This window comes from Acromyrmex echinatior, chromosome 14 (genome assembly GCF_024713525.1).
Source record: "Acromyrmex echinatior isolate Ae372 chromosome 14, ASM2471352v2, whole genome shotgun sequence".
Lineage (NCBI taxonomy): Eukaryota > Metazoa > Arthropoda > Insecta > Hymenoptera > Formicidae > Acromyrmex > Acromyrmex echinatior.
Genome location: NC_141865.1, coordinates 8,907,381 through 8,929,042, shown reverse-complemented (window position 1 = coordinate 8,929,042; position 21,662 = coordinate 8,907,381). Strand labels below are relative to the sequence as shown.

The 21,662-nt window shown below is 34.6% G+C and overlaps 1 protein-coding gene across 11 annotated transcripts in view; it reads left to right on the top strand.

Annotated features, from left to right (window-relative positions):
- Positions 1-21,662, top strand: part of LOC105148835 (uncharacterized) — a 231,977-nt gene that overhangs the window by 202,374 nt on the left and 7,941 nt on the right. For 5 of the 11 annotated variants that reach the window (XM_087413062.1, XM_087413063.1, XM_087413061.1 and 2 more), the window contains one exon: positions 110-1,321. In XM_087413062.1, the coding sequence (XP_087269188.1) occupies positions 110-1,000 (891 nt within the window). In that variant the 3' untranslated portion in view covers positions 1,001-1,321. Of the gene's footprint in view, positions 1-109; positions 1,322-1,780; positions 1,929-2,633; positions 2,839-4,394; positions 4,645-6,051; positions 12,120-21,662 lie in introns of those variants that run through there. The other 6 variants (XM_087413067.1, XM_087413065.1, XR_015547299.1 and 3 more) reach the window with 5 other exon arrangements.

Sequence of the window (21,662 nt, the reverse complement as noted above, 5' to 3'; positions counted from 1 at the left end):
TGACTTTTATTTCATCTTTTTTATCATTGTAGCAAAAAACAAGATTTTTGTCTCGATAAAAGAATAATCATATTCATTGATTTCCACATCATGCGTAATTTATTTTCAGCCTATGGTTCATTGCGTATCGAGCAGCGAACCGGACTCAGGCGACACACAGGTGGCGTCGGAGGATTGGAGAATGCAGGGTATCGGCACCAAGGAAATTACGTTAAACCAACCGAGTTTGCACGGAAAGACCTACGTAGAGTCGACAGTGACAACTGGGATCCAGGTTGGTACCCACGTAGAGCAGGTCAACCGTCATCTAACTGTAATAGACATGCACCAGCCGGCTGATACGACACACCCAGAAAACACATACGCTGACTCACAGGAGCATATGGACACTTCATCACCAAATCATTCTATTAATTCAGACACAATGGATCACTCTACCGTGGAAGATCAACTAAACGTCAGTAAAGAAATGACGGACGTTTCTTATTCGGAGATCGAGGTCAATCCGTTACCAATTATAGGTCACGGTCATTACCAGCCAATCCTTTATCACGGCCAACATTATGTCCCTAATGCGAATGTTTATCGACAGCAAGCCTTAGTGCCAGATCATTCTGATTACACTATGTTGCCGCAAATTAACGACAAGTTCGATGACAAATCGTGCGTCGATAGCAATCGTGTTGATACTCAAATCGTGCAACATGTCATAGAGCAAGACGAAATCGAGCAAAATTCCGAAGAGAAATCATTGGAACGATCAAATACTAGCGTTCCTTATTGTCCGCAGAATGTTGACTATTCGCAAAAATTCGTTGACATCGGATCATCCGGCTTATATCCACATTTGTATAATTATAGGTCTGACCCTAATGGTATTGCTGTTGTTAATTACACATCTAATAAGCAAGCCTATATTAATCCATATGTTTACAATCAATTCATATATGCGCAAGAAGGCGATGATGCTGAGGAGAGTGACTCGTCGTCGGATGAATAGTCGCACATCTTTCTTTTCGCGCGGGCTATAAAATTCATTAATTAATTTTGTAAATTGAATTCAAACGATACCAGTGGCATTATTAAGTTGCGATTGGTTTATATTTGGTAATATTAAGTTTGTAATTAGTTTGTATTTAATAATTTTTACATCCGCGCTGTGGCGTGAGAGCGCATACGCTGGTTTATTCGTAGCGTTATTATTTAAATCGTATATTATTGCAATAATGTAATTGTATTATTAATCGTGTGTTGATCGGATTAATCAGGAAATTATTCCTTTTTATATAACAACGAAAAAATAAATTTTTACTGAACAGTATTTTTTGATAAAAGTTATATGATTCTGAACATATACCTGATGAAAAATTACCTTGCAACATAAGCATGCGTAAACAAAGTTTGAGTTTGTCTCTTTTGGTATCATTATCATTTGCATGTATCGATAAATTAAATTTGTCGCGTGATTTCTGCATTAAAAGCATCGGAGACAAAGACCAAAATACTATAACTTTCTAATCTTCCAAGTAAATTTCTTTTCTTTTAATTTTGTCTTTTATCGTTATTTTTTTATTTTTCTTCGTCTAGATTATTTTGCAAAAAATTCTCTTCTCTTGTCTCTTGTGCTTGACCGAAAGAAATTGTAAAGTTGTGGACCGTGATATGGAATTTGAAAAAAAAAAGAAAAACGATAATAGGGCGGCATTGAATGATACACTGAAATGATATAAGCATGCGATTGGTAGGTTTGTGCCTGAGTTGATCGAGTTGTATTTGACAGATCTATACGTCAGAGACATTGAAGCAAGCCGAAGGTGTGGTGAGCACGGTGAGGTGCGAGGGCAGGGAACATGCCCTCGGCCGCGGAATCAAGCGAAAGCTGGACTCCATCCATTCCATGCATTCTACTCTGCATGAAGACCAAGATGGTCAGTATTGTATGGTACTCTTAGATATTAATCATATACGAGTAGTCTCGCTTAGTAGCAAAAAATATTCTGCAAAGAAACTTTGACAATAATCAGCGACAAAACAAGCAGCATAGATTTATAATAATACAAGCTTTTAAAATAAAGCTTTTTAATAAAATATATATATATACTATGATTAAATATTTTCATATATTTTGAAGAAACGTTAAATATTTTATTTAATTATATTATTTTGCTAAATATTTCGCAACAAAGTTTCTTTGAAAGAATATTTTTTATTAGTTGCTATTTTTGTGACAGTGAGAAATGTGAAACGTCGATCGTTGTTTTGCTGATTCATTCGTATTGATTTTTTACTTTACCTACAAGAAAAAGACGATGATTTCCATTGCTCTTTGTCATTAAATAATTATCGTACGAATGTTACTATTAAGAGTGCTTTAATTATACAACTTCGCCATCAGTAGAATCAATAATTTAGAAACGTGCTGTAAATTATCAAATCATTTGTATTATTCAACTTTGCTTGCCGCTTTCATCGAAAATCATTTATGCCATCATTTTTTGCACGCATGCTGTAGTAGTTTATTTATTAATATGTTATATCGCTTATATGCATGCTTAGTAATATCATTGCATGGTGAAGTACACGCTTGCTACATCGTAATTGCTTTGGTAATAGTTTTTTTTCGCAATATTTAGAATCTTGCGCACTAGACGCAGGCGCAAAAGTGGGCTGAGAAAAATCGCTTCCCTCTTCATATCGCGAGATATTAAGCCGGAAGAATGTACCATTTTGTGCGAATTGAGCAATCGGAGTTGAGTTCTCCGAATCAGTCTATGATATCGACTTATTCATTGTAACATCGCATTATTAACCATGTTAACGACAAGTCGAGGACAGCAGGTAAGTGGCGTCAGCACTAAAAGGAACAGAGACTTTTCGTTCATTACGTACAAGTCTCCAACGAATCGCTTGCGGAAATGAAGAAATAACTGTTCTGATATTTGTAAATAATATTTTCGATGGTTTTTTTTTTTTGCGTTTACTAATTGGTTGTCAGGTTTGTTAATACCATTATCCTCGCAATTACACTCATCCGAGTGGCCAAGGGGCTTAAATCATACGTTCATTTCGGAAGGGGTGTGGCTCACTACCGTGTGTTATTTCGACATACCTTGTACATATATACACCCTCATGTTTTACGTACAGCAGCATATGTATATTTCCGAGGATGGAAATTTTTTTCCAAATTGTTCTGCAATGATTAGGAAGCATTTACAGTTAAAATAACGAAAATATAGTATGAAAGATAACTCAGGTATTAATACTGAAATGCAGTCGGTTTACGTATCTATAATAGCGTAGAAAATCCAATTGTTCCACTATTTAATATGGGATCGTGTTCAAAATTGTATAAATTACCATAAAATTTGAATTTTTTATTCCCATACTAACGGAATTAAGAATAATGAATGTTGAAAACCTAATTCCGACAAATAGCTATTCATTCGAATGATATGTACAGATAAAGAGATATCTTGCGAACAAATAATGGAGAAGGGAATTATAGAATGAACAATATTCATTCGATAAAATCATTGCATGTGCTCGATCCATCTGATATTTCATTCTGCCTCTGATCTCGCCTACCATTGAATGAAGCTACTAATCATTTTTAACGAGCACACACATGCGAGCAAGAAGCACATTGTTGCGATACTACTGGACAAGTAGTTGAACCATCAGTTTCGAACATTCCTTTGCGACACGCACCATAAGCATATCGGAACATTTTGCTGTTATGCGTTGCACATTTTAATCAAAATCAACAGATGTAGGAGAGGGAAATTACGCGATGTTGTATATATTTACGCGTACATTTACATTCATCATTTACAATAAAGTTGAGTCATTTTTAAGCAACAAAAATTCATCAATTATTTCGATCATGGTAAATTTGTAAATTATGCCAAATGCATTTATAATCAATACTGCAAGTTCAATTTTACTGCATTTTAAAATATTCGATTAATCTTTATATTAGAAAAGATTCGAATAAAATTAAAAAATGAGTTCTGTGCGTAATAATGCATATCAGATTCATATCGAAATAGAATTTTTAATTTTATAAGCTAATAGTAAAAGAGCAGCTTGTTTTAATAAAAGATAAACACAGTGATATGTTATTATATTATTATATATTAGATTATTAATTAATCCATAATTTAATATTAATTATATTATTAAATTTGATTTATTAATTAATAAAATAACATTGCAATCTTTACATTTTCAAAATTATACGACTGCTTGACATAATTTCCCATCTAATATGTCTGTACAAAAGTTTTTTTTTTCGGAGATGGGCTTTTTTTATGTTATCTTCTTTTCAATATCGCGCAAATCAACCGAGATGATTAAAGTCTGAAAAACACCGTGCCTTCTTTGGAACCTTCAGTAGCAGAGACAAAGGACGTAGACGACGGAAACCAATGGAAACTGATGGTCGGTGACCTAGTGTGGGGCGCAGCAAGAGGAAGTCCGGCCTGGCCGGGGAAAGTCGAGTCTTTGGGCCCCCCGGGTACTATGACGGTTTGGGTTCGGTGGTACGGGGGCGGGGGTGGTCGCACCCAAGTCGATGTCAAGGCTCTCAAGTCCCTCTCCGAAGGCCTCGAGACGCATCATCGCGCCCGTAAAAAGTTTAGGAAGTGAGTCAGCCACCCCGATAGGGATGAACTATTGAAAGATGAGAATCTCTTAGAGACGTCTCGTTATCTTTAATAGATATTCGCGTTAACGCAAAAATATATCGAGGAGGAAACAGAACGGGAGATGCTTGAGTATATCTTTTTTTTTACATTATATTATTTTTTTTTCCTTTTTACGTTCGGCATTCGATCCTAGAGTTGTGACACAGGCACGTTAACTTATCGTTTTATTTAGAGTTATTAAATGTTATAAAGTGGAGCACAATGTCGCTTTCCTGGGGTTGCGTAAGATGCACGTGATGTGTTATATGAATTTTAGTTTTACATTTTGATTAAATACAATTATATTATATATTTTTAAAGAAAAAGTAAAGAATGGTAAGTGCTATACGAGGTAGATCTCCGTGAATTTAATACAAAACATCCATTTTTTGTGTCATATTATATGGTGGAAATAAGAGACAAATCATGCTTCACAGAATCTCTTAATAATGTATTCATTTCTAATAAATCTCTTTCTTTTAATAAGAAATTCTTATTTATGATTGTGATCGTATAGCATTTATTAACAAGCCAACAGCCAATTAAATCTATCCTGCATAGTTTATTGCATAGCAGTCCAATATTCTTTCTATTAACTTGCCAAAGAATATTGATACTTTTATGTACTGGATATTATTATATTAAGTGGTTTTATTCCAATCTCAGTCATCTTTGTTCTCATTCCCCTTCCTCTTCGTATTAAGGATGTATTACATGTATTGTCTAATAATAAAACAAAAAAAATATGAAAGAATAGATTTTTCTATAATATATTTGAAAGTAATACAAAAAAATTTGGCGGTAATTATAGAACTTGAATAATTATTTCAAAAAGTATATCTTTAAAAAATTAAGATAAAAATGAGAAAATTTTCATTTAAATCATAAAACTGTATTGTTATAAATATTTGACCTATAAAACTATTTTATATGTATACAACATTTATTTTTATACAGAAATTAGAAAGTATAAATTTCTAATTTTAGTCCATTTTTTGCATAAATTATACTTGATACATCCTTAAATGTGTAGCTATGATTTTATAACGATATATTCGCGTAAATATAAGTGTTAACAATATTTAATCCATAAAAATTTTCTTAAAAAAAATATATATATTTTTCTATATGTAATTAATATTTACGTGGTTTCTTTTTGCCAAGAAATATATTATAATTAATGTTTAGCTATTTATTGTCTGATAAGTGATTTAATTATGCTTGACAGAAGCTATTTAATCGCGATTTGTTCAGCTTTTAGATCCTAATTTTTCTTGTTCTAATCGGGATCGAATCGCACGCGCGGTCGCTGGTAATCATCTATACTAACTGTACGATTTTCTCGTTCCTCCCCTATTTTTCTAGAAGTCGTAAATTGAATATGCAATTGGAAAACGCGATACAAGAGGCGATGGCGGAACTGGACAAGATGACGGAAGCCTCCAACGACCAGAAAGATACCAAAAAGTCGCCCAAGGTGACATCACTACCGGCGACCAGCTCGAAGAGTGTCGGCGTCGGAAAATCGGAGGCCAAGAGATCATCGAAGAGAGCCGTGGCCACTGTGGACCATGCCAAAACCGAACAGAAACAATGTCGGTGATCCGTGTCGATTACGGTTGTTTGATAAATATCCGCAATCAACAACTCTCGTCTGTTATAAATCGCGAAGTATCGATAATCTTCGCGCAGCAATGTAATTAGTCAGCTTTTTCAGTTTAATAAATTATTAATAATTAAATAACAAATCTACACGAAAATTACACGTCCTATAAATTTATCGATACATTTCTCTGTTTTGCTTCAGTCAACAACTATAAATCACAATCGTGACCCTACATAGTGCCCGCGTTGCAATGCGGGTACAATTTAGTGCAGCTGTGATGTGAATTCTATTATATGTAACGAATCTAACACGAGAGATGAAATTGAATCTATTGGTGCAGAAATACATGATGCTACGATGCTATGTTAATATGATACGAACGATAAAAGCGTCGCTTTAGGAATTATCTTAAAACAACGCGTATTAAATCTCGGTGATTGCTGTGATCTGCTGCATCCGAGCAATCGGAATTCTAAAATCATTACGAGGATTTTTATCTTAGACCAAAATATACAATTTTACTCCTACATGTTAAAATTGTTTCTTATAGCTTAATCAATACGCTTTGGGACATTCTGTCTCTGATCATAATCAAAAGGCTCGTCTGATGATTTTATTAAATCGAGAAAAGAATTTTCGATTACTTGGATGCAGAAGCGACAGAAAAACGTGGCATTAAACATAGAACTATATTGCGATAGTGACAAGCGCAAGTATCCTTTCTTGTAAATTTATCAATACAAAGCCTAAGCCGTAGCATCTGTTGCAACATCTTTAGCGTATTCCGTTTGTAACAAATAACATCCGTTTTTAATAGAAAAAAAAAAAAACGGTCAGGCATGTAAAATTGCAAATTCGAATAATCAATAGTGACATACAGGAAATACTACGGCCGATTCATCAAAAATAGGCCTACAGCATGCATTCTTAGATTTATAACACACATGTATGTAACCACAAACAGTAAATAGAAAAGCAATAGTTTCTCACAGACGTTTTTGAATTGGTAGGGAAGAAGATCACACTTATCAATACACAGACGAATAATTTGTCACATGATTATTTTATTCGACGAACGCTCGTCTATCGATTCCTTTATTGAAATAATACAAAGAATGGCGTTTTGAACGCAAACTTTTTATGATAATGCATATTGAACGATTTCCCGGTTATTGCGCGCGGTTTTTACAATTTACACGTGCGATTGGGAGGCATGGATATTTCCTGAAAATATGTACTCGCCCACGTATTCGGGCGATCGTATAGGCAAACGTGTATAGTTTTAAAAAGATATTTTTGCGAACGAACCTTCATTACACTATCCATAGAGAATAATGCATTTTTTTAGAAAGCTATACACAGTGGATTATTGTTTTACTGTGACGATGTTGTGCTACAGGCTCGTTGAACCATTTTAAACTTATACGCGTCCACAGGACGCTTTTGATCTGCGCGATCATTTTTTTCTTAAACAATGTTCCTCGAACAACGTTAACCTGAAACACGCTGCGACTGAATAATTCATGATTTAGTTTACGGTGATGAAGCGATCGCTGCAAAGTTTGGCATCCGGTGTTTTTAACGACTAACATAAGATGATTGTTCTTTAATGACGTTTTAAATTAACTTAGATTTTTTCAGAACGTACAACAAATTTCGAAATTCCTAGATTGTTTTGAAAAGTCATATAATTTTAATCAAGTAAATGTAAGTCAAATAAAATTTTGTAATAAGAGTTAAAATATGCTATCGATTTAGAATTTCTTGGGAAAAAGTGGCTCTGAAATAAATATTCGGTTATGTTTCGTCTCTAAGAAATATTGTGTAATTGTATTCACAATTGCGTGATGCCGCATTAATTTGGCAACTATATTTCTGTAAAATCTGTTCCCACAAATGTAGATTAACTTTAATCTCGGTTCAACTTACTCTTTATCTTTTTCTACTTTTAAGAATTAAAATAAAGAATGAATTGAATTAAAATTAAAGTTAATTTATATTTGTAATGGAAACGAGATTAAAGCGCATATATATGCGCAGAATTTATTCATAATTTCAAAAATTAAAAACAATCGTTTTCTACGACGAACAGCGAATTCAAAGATATGTTAAAAGATCTCGAATTTGCATTTACATCATCGAGACATAACTTCGGCGTGTTCGGAAATATTATGATAGACAATAAAAAAGATGCAAGTATCAAAAAAGATCGTGCGATTCTTGATTTTACATTTTCTGCGACTAACGATCTGGATTTCTTTGAGGAACGCATTAATTATCGTGTATGATCGGTGTTGAAAAATTTCGCTATAAATGCACCGGTTGCGTAATACTTAACTATACGGGTCCGCGTACAGATTTTTTAATATTATATTACGGCTGTAAATATGTCAACTATGATGATAATACCGTCATAATAACGAATGTAATTCAAATGTAAGGAAGGCCAACATAAAGCAACTAGTTTACATACGAATAAATTATCGTTCGCAGAATCGCGTATACGACGAGTCTGTAAGCGAATATTTGCTTCTGAGATTAAAACGGGGAGCTACTCTTACATATATCAAAAGATAACTGCTTGATGTCACGTCATATATATCTGCGGGAAACCACAGACCATTCATGAAGACAGGTTTTTCTGCAAGCGAAATCTTATCTAAACTGTACGTTTTCTGTCTTTTCGTGAAGCAGGAAGTTGCCTGAGTCATATCTTTTACTTTGTGACGCATATATAAGAACTTCGGGAGAAGATTATGAGAAAATATTTTTCAACATATTTATGAAGCTTAAATATAGAGTATTTACCTTTGCTATATCTTTTCTGTGATTTAAGATACGTTTTATGCGACGAGAAACATAAAACGAGAAACATTAATTAGTTAAATTTTTCCACGTGATCGTGACTTGGGCCACTTTCATCATCACAAATATCGTAGACAATGTAAAGCTCGTAGATACGAGCGGTTTTCCTCCCAGTGCGCGTCTCTACTTAAGGACAATTATATCAAAGTAAATCAAAAGTTCGCGATATCACATACTACTTGCTAAGTTTCACAAAAAAAAAAAAATTCTTCGACAGAGGAGAATCGCTTCCCGTGACACGGTTCGTAATATTTTATCATGACCAAGTGCGTTGCAATGCAACGTTTCATTTGATAAATGGCGAAAGACATATCACCGGCCGCGAATGACAATTTTTCGAAATCTGCATGTTTTCGGTGAAGTATACTGTGCAAAAAGGAAAGAAAGAGATAATAGGGAGAATATAGCAAATTGCTAGCATCATTGTACAGAATACACACGTACACACAATTACAAACACATTCACATACACAACGGGACCGTTTAAAGTTAAGATATTTCTAATTTAATTCGATTTTCGTTTCGAATAATTCATAATTGAATAGCCGAGGGCTGTTTTTACAAAATTTAACAATTACAAGACGTTTAGAATTTCTCAATTTTTCTCGTATTGTATAAATTGATTGTTCTGTAATTCGTGTAATTTAGTTATTGCTTGCAACATACAATTTTTCACTTCTCAGCAACACGTATTTCTATTTTTCGCATGAGATAATGTTTCGACTATTGTTACGTGAAAAAGTTTTCTACAATCATTTCTTCCAACAAGTGCACACTTGCGAAAGTAAGGCGGTACAATGTATCGAAAGTTTAGTAGCGTTGTGTAGGATATTGACTTTTGTAGAAACGGTCCTCACAATTCGGCGCGTAGGTCTTCGCTAGTTCTTTCTCCTCTGGGATGTGAACCAGTTTGCTGAGAGCACTTTCTCCTCGCTCTCTCGGACATGCAATGCGAGAGTGACCGTAGTTTAAAAACCAGTGAAAAACTTACCTCAGTGACATATACGCAAGAATCAAACGTCTTAAAAAGAATCGAGAATATATACTGTAGTGCCGATGTCCTTTGTATATTTTCCATAATATTGTAAATAGATATACATATATATATATAATATATATATATATACATATATATATATATATAGATATATATATACACGCCTTATTAATAATCACGCCGTGCGATAGTCGACGGGTACGATTGTTTAAAACGCGAATGTTGACGGACGGTATCAATTAGGTATACGAGCCGTCGAGCGAACGATGTCAGGCGTGTGTGTGTGTGTGTGTGTGTGTGTGTGTGTGTGTGTGTGTGTGTGTGTGTAATAATGCATCTCCAACAGCGAAAATTGTGGCTTCTAATTATTTGACACGTCGTAATGAAAAGTGAGAAGAAATACTTATAGGGCTATTTTATAAGAACATTCTTTACGGGTCGTTATATGACGTAAGTAGAGTACGTTTAATACACGCCACACGTTTTTATACAACATGAAAGTAAAAAAAAAAAAATGGGAGAAATAGTTCTTAAATCATGATATATGTTCTACGCATACAACTGTGTCCTGTCTTTCAATATGCTGTCTTATTTTTATTATTTAATTCTTTCGTGTCGCGAAGAAAATTTACTTCAATCGAAGGTAATAGAATTTTTTAGAAGGGCGAACTTCTTCCTCGATGGCTCAGTCAGCTTGACACCGTAAGTTTAACGAAAGGCCTACATCATTGGAAAACCCGTATGCGTCGCGTCGACTGGACGAGATAATTTTGTTAGAATATTGACGTATTACGATGTAGTATAAGGAGTATGGTTGACGGTTTAATCGGACGGAGGACTATTAAACTATTAGGCGCGTGCGACGAATCTTTTGGAAAATTATATATACCGATAGTTATTGGAGCGTGAGTGAGATTCACGAGATTTTCGGCAGATATTTATTACTCTATTATTATTTATCAAAAGTAGAGTATTTACGGAGCGGTTTCGTTCGCTTGTTGTGTTTTGAGAGAAATATAACGAAGAAACGCGAGCGTGCGGGCCACTTTTTGTCCCTTGTAATGGAATGTACAGTGTGAGTATGTACGCGCGAAAAATGTATATGATGAAAGGATGTACATGCGCGAAAGAATCGTGATGAAAACGAAGAAATGAAATCCTTTTTAGCGAACGAATGTAATTGCAAGCGGCACCAAAAAGAAGGAAATGAGACGGGACTGCAGTTTTTGTTAGTAGGAACAAATGACTTATCGTGATCGCATTATAAATTTACGAGAAACACGACCGAATGCACTTTCGATGTATAATATAAATATTATTGCAAATAACATAGCTATATACGTATTATATCAATTATCAGTGGTATTACACAATAAGAGATGATAATTTTATATTTACGGAGAGAGAGAGAGAGAGAGAGAGAGAGAGAGAGAGAAAGAGAGAGATATATATGAATGAATGAATCGCTTATGAGAGAGAAAGAGAGAGTGAGAGAGAAAGGGGGAGAGAGATCGTTAAATTAAATGAGTGTAATATATAATATACAATGAAACTCCCCCTCCCCCCGATTTTCCCTCCCCATGCCACGCACCCAAATTCCACGCTAGGACGAATTAGCTAAAGGCTACCCTATTTAACACTTGGCATAATATTTATATATAAATATAAATATATAAATATGAATATATATAAATATATAAATATATATATAAATATAAATACATATATATACATGAGAGATAGAGAACATAAAATTAAAAAAAATGGATAGTCTCGGGAGAAGCAATATTTGCCGGACCCGAGGAAAAGTATAAAGCTATGTGATCCACTACTACTAGTAGCTTTTAGCTGTAAAGACTTATACTTTATTTTGTAAATTTTGTTTATACAATGTTTGATCGTTCACGCATAATACTATTGTATGTGAAACTAAGTTAATAAATCATTAACATGTGAAGTGTTGAATCTTGTGTAGTCCATTTCGTCGATAACTTATGAACAAAGTTTGTTCTTCCTTTTTTTAATTTAAAAGATGATATTATATTACAACAAAACTTAGCAAATTGTTGATTATTAAAATAAAAGTAGTTTTGTGGCTCTAGAATAGAAATGAAATATAAGTAAATGGCTATATGAGCTTCTATGTGTTTGTATATAAATCAATAATAAAAATATTTATAATAATGTATATTTATAATAAATAATAAATGTTTATAATGTGATAAGATATAATTTGCAAATAATTAGAATGTACTTATCAATGAAATTAATTGCAGTAATTATGTTTATAAATTATATCTCTTTGCCTTACAAATATATTATTTAACTCAAAACCGCAGAGACTCATATAGACATTTTATTTATATTTATAGATTATTCATATCTAATTTTTCGATAACAGCTTCCAATGCAATAATTCAATGACATCTTTTCTGTTTGATATAGTTTACAATCTAATAATTCTTCTCTATTCAATTTTTTATATAACATTTTATATATTTCGTATTGTTATTAATTTTAAATATAGCTGATTCTGCATCGACAAAAAGGTATCGCCATCTAGTGAAGGGTAGTTGAACTCACATGAGGATTGATTCGGATAATCAATTTCTATTAAATTATTGCGATAAAAAGGTTTATAATTTGACATATTATTTAAATAGTATTAAAAAAAAATATATTATTAATATAATAAAAATATATACTTTTTAGTATTTATTGATTTTAGTCCGGAAGGAAAGTTTCCGACAGTTGCAGTGTCTCTATCTGAAGTAACAGCTTTTTAGTAAAGATAGATGTCGGATTTATTTAACAGAGAGAATATAACTTTTATTTTGATAATAAAATAGATTTTTATGGATATGAAAAATTCTTGTAGATATATAAAAAGACTACAGAATGTCCCTTTTATCAATTTTCGTATATTATTACTCTAAAAATATTAAGGTTACCAAATCATTAAATTTTAAGAGTATTTTGCATGAAGAAATATATATTCTATCTCTTTTTGATTGAAAGAAAAATATATAGTTAAACACACAAAATAGGTTTTTTATCGGTTTTATTTTTTTTTATAAGCTGCACAGAGGGAGGATAAGAATAGAGTTACGATACGGTTTTACAGTTCATTGGAACAAGAAAGGCGCCTACATTGAATTAAGAGACGCTTAGAAAAGTTATGAACGTGAAACGACACCATTTCATCGTCACTCTTAACAAGAAGGTAACTTCAATCGGCAAATAATACATATGCATATTGATTCTCAATTGAACGATATCGGGGATTTATGATTCGCTTCCTGTGAAATTTCCCTCGCATCTGGTTATCGTTTTCACGCGTCCGTAGTATCGGCAGCTCTTAAATCGCACGGCGTCGAGGATATAAGGGTAAATCGCTCGCGTATTCAGAAAAGAAAAACGCGCCAGATCCGAGATTGTCTGCGTGAACCTGACGGGTATATGGATCGGCATTGAAACGGCGCACGGCGTCGCGTCGCCTTGCCTCGCCTTACAGGCGTAGCGTCGCGACGCAGAAGCCGGTTCTGAGATACGCGAAACGAGACGCGCTTCGTCGCTTATTTCCCTCTCGAGAACGTGCCCAAGCGTATATTCGTATATTCCGAGTACATCAATATGCATGGACGTGCCTCACGATCGACTTTTCAAGGGTAGAAAAACTGGAGTAATTATGGTACAAGCTCGATTTCCGCTGAAAAGAATAAATACGTTGATTGTCACATCTTATTGTTATAAATAAACGAGAGAGAGAGAGAGAGAGAGAGAGAGAGAGAGAGAGAGAGAAATCAAGAATCAGAATTGAAATCGAATCTTGGTGGTGATTAGTTTCGAACTCTATCGATTTGACAATGCAACCCTAAAAACATGCAGTGAATATACAGCCTCCAAGATTTTTGGCATAATGTTAACTTGTTACGAAATTGCAAGCAGTTGTTTTTGGGTTTCAAAAATCTCGCCGAAAAAGGGTTGAAATTGAACCTCGTGCTCACTAAGGTCATCTCTGTACATATCCATAACGTATGGCACATTCGATCGATGCTCACTCATCCGGCGCTAAAAGGGTTAATGATGCCTGCCATGCGTAAATGGCGCTCATGGCACCGAACAAATGAAACGTAATGAGCGGATCGCACACGGCGGTACGATCGTGAGATTCGTAATAATGCCCTATCGGGGACCAGCGCTATTGTACGGGCACGCCATGCCGAGGGCGTGAAATTGTACAATACGATTAGCGGCCACGTTGCGCATACACGGAGTGCCTCCAGAGAGTATAATAGAGTAATAGGGAGTTTTTTTTTACGATGCTTTGAGCTCTTGGAGTACTGAGGTAAAAATTCATATTAAATACGATACGTCCGTTTGTCGTGATAATTTTATTGTATTTATTTTTATTATATTTATATTTTATTATATACATCTGGTTTTATATAATCCTTAGATGAAAAGATCTTTTCGACATGCTGGTACCCGCTAGTTTTAACCTTTCATCTACAATATGGATCTTTTTTGACGTAAACAAAATTTCACTCACAAATTTCACCCTTATTTTTGCTCAAATTCAATTTTTATTAAACAAACGTTTTTATATTTGAGTTAAAAAACTATTTGGTAATGTAATAGAGATGTTGAAGAGTAACTCTAAATTTTTTCATTTTTTTTATTTTTTGAAGGTCTAGGAAAATAAAAAAAACTTGGATAGGGACAAAAAACACTCAAATTGCAAACGAAGGGTTAAATTTTACGAAATATGTAATTAATTCTAATTGTAAAAATTTTTGACACATATTTAATTTGCCCCTTTTATCAATTAAAATTGTTGGTTAATTAATTTTTAATTAAAGACGATGAGAAAATCAATCTCTTTCCGTTTGAATGAACTATGAACTTAATATTAGCAACACATGTTGCTAATATTAAGCTCAAGATTAACGGTTTGACGTCTCGTTAGCGCGTTTATCGTGTCCGATACATGCTGCCGCATGTAAAGTGTCTATTTCCGCGCGTGAAATCGACGTAGAATAATTCGCATGCACGTTATCTAGGAGTATCGATTCACCGGCTTTGTTCCTCGTAGACACGTATGCGCGACAAAGACGTGAGATCAGATAAAAAAACGTTATATTAATATATGCTACTTTAATATGAGTAATGAAGAAAGTCTCTTTATTTTGAAATGTTTAAGCGCGTTCCGCTGTAAATCGCCGTTCCATTAAAGCGATCGTATGATTAGATAAAGTATTCACGAAGGGGGAAATCGATGAGAGCTTCAGTCCGCGAGAGTTGAAATATTCTAGCCTAATATAACTCCCACGAGCTCTTGAGTTCTTGCCGTATGATTGGCTGAAATATGAATGAAGCTTATACGGTATTCCTCGTGCAGGTCGAGGAATATCTTTCCTTTCGCAATCATAATGGTCTGAGAGCATGGGTATGAGATTAATTAGGAATGTTAATTCCTATCTTAAAAAATTTTAAATAATCTTTTGAAATAATTATCACTTTTAACAATGTAATAACATAGAGGTTGCTAATCACTGTATTATTTATTACTAAATAATAGCCTTTCAGAGATAATTTAGTTCATTATTAATTTCATTCTAATATTTTATTCCTTGTCTCTCGTGATATTAAAAATCATAATATAATAAAGCAGATTTTGTTTACTTTTTGAAATTTATTATATCAGTAGCTATACATAATTGCGAATTAAGACAATATGTCTTTTATACTGATTAGTAGTTTTACATTATCAGATTGTCGTGCAATTTGCACGGTAATTAATATTCCATTTACTCTATAATTAACGTTTCATTATTAAACACACTGGCTAGAATTATATTAAATTATCTGTTCCATTCGCGCTAACACCAACCGATTTGCTACTCGCTGCACAGGACGAAAACGAACATTGTAGATATACGACGAAAGTAATGCATGCATCATGTTCGCACAGATTCACGATGTGCATAGTGCAGCTATGCTTTCGTATTGTTATTTGTTGGTTCCATTCCGACAAATCGCATAACGTACATGTTACATGCGTATCGTGTTTGATGGGTAATCAGTGGATAATCAGATCATATTAAATTAAAGTGTACCTCTGCTTCAGTAGATGCGCGATCTAAAAGGATTAATTGCACTATGTTGTACATCATTCGGAGGAAAAAATCGAATTACAATCGAGACAATCTAATAAGTACGAAACGTATTTACAAATTCGATGCGCCATTAGTCATCGTAGCAATCACGCTCGAAAAATCAATTCTATCAATTTTGTAGTTCCATTTTTTTTCGTTTCAATATTTCACGATATAACTGAGTGATCAAGCCGAGTCGTAATTCAGAAAACTTGGTATTTTTAATAAAGTTGCATTTTGCGAAGGCCTCTTCAGTTTCCGATAGCAAATACTACGTTCTAATGTTTTATACATCTGTAGTTACAAAGTAAAGTCGTTAATTGGGACGACAGTTTCTATCGAATAAATATTGATTTCATAGATACTGCGTTTAAACAATTTCGTAATTCCATTATAACGCGCACGATGATTGATGGAACGACGATCAATGTAAATTACACCCTTTTTTTCGCTCGCGCCATGCTTAATAAGCTGGAATCGCGCAAAGCGAAATGTACCGATGGCATGAATGCGCGACAACCGTAAAACGACGTTAACGTGATCAATATTACGTTTCGAGACAGCCGTTGTATTGACGAGCTGGCGTTTCAGACCTCTCCACCCCTCTCCTCCTCCTCCCTCTATACGGGTTGTACAAGTTGCAAGGTATTCACGTGTGTTAACTGCATGAACGTATTACGTGGGACCCCCCTTCGAAGCTGTCCAGTCTGTCCGTCCATTTCCAGCGCAGTTTGCTATTCCCGAAGGGAAATCAGGAACTGATCTGATAAAGTCACACGGAAGTGGCCCGACGCCAATTTACAATCGGTGTCTGTTTAATTGTCCACAATAAAAGAAGCAATGTCCCTTTTTCCCCTTCGGCAATACGTGTTTCCGTGATTCGATTTCAATGCCTCACGTGAAAGCGGTAGAAGGAACCGATCTGTTTGCTTCGAGGCAAATCTTCTGTTTCACAATAACGCGATCAACGGTGTACCTGCAGTAATTCGCAAGTAAGATACACCAACTCGTAATTAATGCATACAAATGATTTGTATTTTCGCCGTTGTTGTATACCCACATAGATTCCGTTTAACGTTGTCAAATCAAGTAGTGAAGTTCCGAGGCAAATTAAATGCATTCGCAACTTCTCGTACAGAGAGACAATCAGAAAGTTGCTGAAATTAAATAGCTGTTACTATGTAATGAAAGAGTGGACAGAACAAAGTAAATTAAATACTACTTTGTAGAAGAAAACTGTCACTTGTATATTAATAGACAATGCAAAAAGAATATATTTATAGAAATATTTGTGAAAATAAATATTATAAAAAACATAAATATTTTGGCTGGCTATGAACATCTAATTTAGTGATGTATAAGATCTCAATATGAGTGGGTATCAGAGAAATTTATCTAAAAAATGATCTTTGAAGTTACATTTCAAAAAAATCGCTCATTTGTTACGAGACATAACTAAAAAATTGACTTTTTTTTTAGTTACTTGTAGAAAGAAACCAGAAATATAAAAAATATACTTTAAAAGAACATATACTTTTATTCTTCTACAATTATTACAAAATCTAATATTTATTTCTACAAATTAATATGTGTACATTTCTTTTGCACTAAAAAAAAATGCACCAATTATATAATAATAACATTATGCACTAATAAAAATGACGGATTCCTTTTGTAATAAAATATTCATTTAATTTTATTATCATTACAAGATAATAGCTATTTAATTTTAGTTAGTTCTAGATTGTATCACTTTGTAGATCAGCAAATGTTGACATCCCAGGCCCTCAGTTGACTTTCACTTACTTGATATAACCTAGCCCGAAGTTGCGACTTATATTCCCGAAAAAGCGCACAGTAACCCTTTACGTTTGCCTTTGTCTCAGCGGTTTTCCGCGACTCTCATGCATCGTCGGAGAGGGGTGGCCGATTCGTCGTCGATTTTCGTTGCACAGCAACGACGCGACTGTAAGCTTATTACTACCTGCAGAACTTTGCTCTTTCAGGGAAGCAAATTACTTCATAAACGAGAGGGCTTGGGCGTATCTCGGCAGGGCGTACACCGCGGCCGCAGCGCTGGTACAAGGTATCTAATGAATGTCGGAGAAGAGGCGTCGGCGCTGCATCGCTGTAGGGGGTGGGTTTCTTTTGCTCGCACCTTTCCCAATTTATGCGTCTAGAGTGGTAACGAGGCCAGCCAGCTCGATGGGGAGGTAGCCTCGGCTGCGAGTCAACGTGAACAGCGGAGAGAAACAGAAAGAGAGAGAATGAGAGAGAGAGAGAGAGAGAGAGAGAGAGAGAGGGAGGGAGGGAGAGAGAGAGAGAGAGAGAGAGAGAGAGCCGAAAGATGGCACTGAAAAGAAGGAAGGGAAGAGACGAGACGAAGCTTTCAAAATGGCCGATAGGGAGACAGCATCTTCAAGATGCTTTCGGACGGTTCGTACCTAGAGTGCTGATTCAACGAAGAAGCTGTCGCGTACGGAATATTTCTCGGTGCAGGTCGAGAAAGTGACTTTCGCTAGAAAAGCTGTATAAAGCGATACGTTTAAATCTTCAATTTTACTTCATTAACGTTGAAATGATGGAAGTTGTCTTTTCGATTACTTTTTATTTTATTTCCGTCTTTCATCTCTTCTACTTTCAATTTCTGTCTTCATTTTTAATTTTCGATTTACTTTTGAGCATTGATTTTCTCTACAACACTTATAAATGACAAGACTGTATAGGTATTTATTTCAACTAACTGTTTCCTCCATAAGCAAATGAGATTAGATATTTATATCGGTTATTAAACATATAATCTCAATATCAGTAGAGAAGATAATATTATAATCGCCATTTACAATTTATACAATAACTCTATTAATAACCATTATTTCAATTCCAAATTTAACGATTACATTCATTAAGGTGTTATTCAATTGATTATAATGTAACGACGAGATACTGAATAAATAATTCCATAAATAATCATTAGAATTCGTTATTTAATAATAGAGATATTAAAAAGGACTATTTACATGATATTGTATTACCCTTTAAATAAGGGATAATTCCTATAAATATATATATATATATATATATATGTAAGGAAGATATATAAGACAGGATCTACAGATGTACATATAAATGAATAATTTTCGTTCTTCTGCTATCTAAAGTACCTATTTCGACTAATTTCGAGATTGAATCACTGATTGTAATTTAATATTATTCTATTTGGAAATCATTTGGCCTTTATCTGTAATAAGATGGTTGCTACCTACGCAATAAATTTGGATTACGTTGAATCTGAGCGCAATCGGATTGGAATGGGATTGTAGAGGTCGGTAATCGAATTAAGTCGGAAGTATTTTGCTAGCGAGCGCAGGAGGACCCGGAAATTTCGCGCGGTGGGCTCTAAAATTGCTTAATCCGGCGTTGCGCACGATTGCCGTTTCGTCGATGCTAAATGCGAACGCAGCATTCGGAAGTTTGGCCCTCGAATTGTGTGAGTCAATTCCCCTTTACCTTTCTTCTCTTCGCACGACCCGCACGAGTTTCAATGGTAAACGGAAGTTGAACCAGCCAGTACGCTTAATACGAAAATTTCCGCCTGCGAGCGTACAAATCGAGAACATGCCAACAATATATTCAAACTGTCTGCCTTCTGAGAGTCCTTGACTCGCATAAGAGTACAATCCTTTTTGAATTTGAAATCCGTTAGCCTGTTCGGCTGTTTAACATGCAGATCAGATCTCGAATGAATGGGGATTCAATAAATTTCTTACACGACAGTAAAGAAGAAATCTATTATTTACAATATATTTCTTCTCTTAAAAAAATATTTAGCTCAACTCAAAAATGGTAAATATTTATTTTTTTTCACGTATATAATTGGTATACGAACGCGTTTACGAATTTGGTAACAAGGCTGTTGCAATTCAAATGATTATTATACGCGACTCGATTCACGTAAAAACAAAGAGATGTCCTGTGCAATTTGCAGAGAATTATTTGTTTCAATTTCGCAAATGCTCCATCGTCCTGAATAGATTCCAATACTACGCAACGCGGGTATGATGGCTGTCGGGAATAATCCGGAAAATTCCGCGTGGAAATCACGATCGTGGTGATGCTTTCAAAGAACATGGTTTTGCAAGACCCTTTGACTTCCACGCAATAATATTCCTGATGCGCGTGCAACACGACATGATGTGAAACCTGAAATGCATATCCGCTTCAAGCAATGCAGTAAATTATAATATATGAAAATTAATAATTTCGAAAACAATTGAAAGAAAATTAGAAATATTAATCTCCTATGATATCTCATAAACGAGGAATAAAATACGGTTGTGTATCAGTTTTTTTTTTAATTTGTTGTAATAAAAAATTATTACAGTTTTGTATTTATATATATAAAGAAAATAAAAAAATTAACCTGATACATATTATTTCAAAATTGAGAAGATTCTAGGTAACATTTTCTATGATGAAGAAATTGGGTTCAAAATATGAGAAACTGCATCGTTTAACAAAATGCAAAGTAATTATCGTAAGTACAGAAATGAGTATGCAAAGTAAGTATAGAATGTTATACGTTACTAATTAAGTAGCGAAGAGATAGTTTGCAAGAAGAACGTTTTGTAGGTATAAATCTTCAATCTCTTCGCGAAGCGGTTTTCTTATTCGGTAATATATCAAGTTTGTAATGCTTGTAATTTTCTCAAAAGTTCGGACTTGCGAGTAGAAGCTCACGGAGGTGAAGTACTTTGATTTCAGTCGATTTGAAGGTACGGAGGTTCCAGTCAAGATGTGTACGCGGACGCTATATACGCGAATGCTCCTTGATGTTAAGTGCAAACGCAGCGTTCGGAACTTTGGCTCTCGAACTACAGGAATCCTACCATCTACCGTTATCTCCGGTAGTTTGAATACGCCGAGAGGAACAAGGGATCGAATTGCGCCCTCTTCTAATTTAGAAAATTTGAGTCTGCGAAGCCAAAATCACACCCGCAGAATCTTCAAAGGAGTTGGTACCATTCGTAAGGCTCGGCGTCATTTACGTGAACTGTGGAAACGCGAATGAATTTCGAATGTCAGTCGAATGTAAGAGTTTTGGCACAATGACACAATGACATAAAAATCATGCTGCGTTGTTGAATTTTATTGAAAGTCAATTATACTTCATTTCAATATCAATTTATTTCGCATTCGTGATTTAATGCTATATACATTTCGCAGTAGGGTTACTGGTAAATTTTACAGTTATATACACTGCTGTTGCAATATGCAATCGACGAGCGGAATTACAAATTAAAATTGGAAGAGCTATTCAATCTAACCAGCTGTCCATTAACTGCTGATT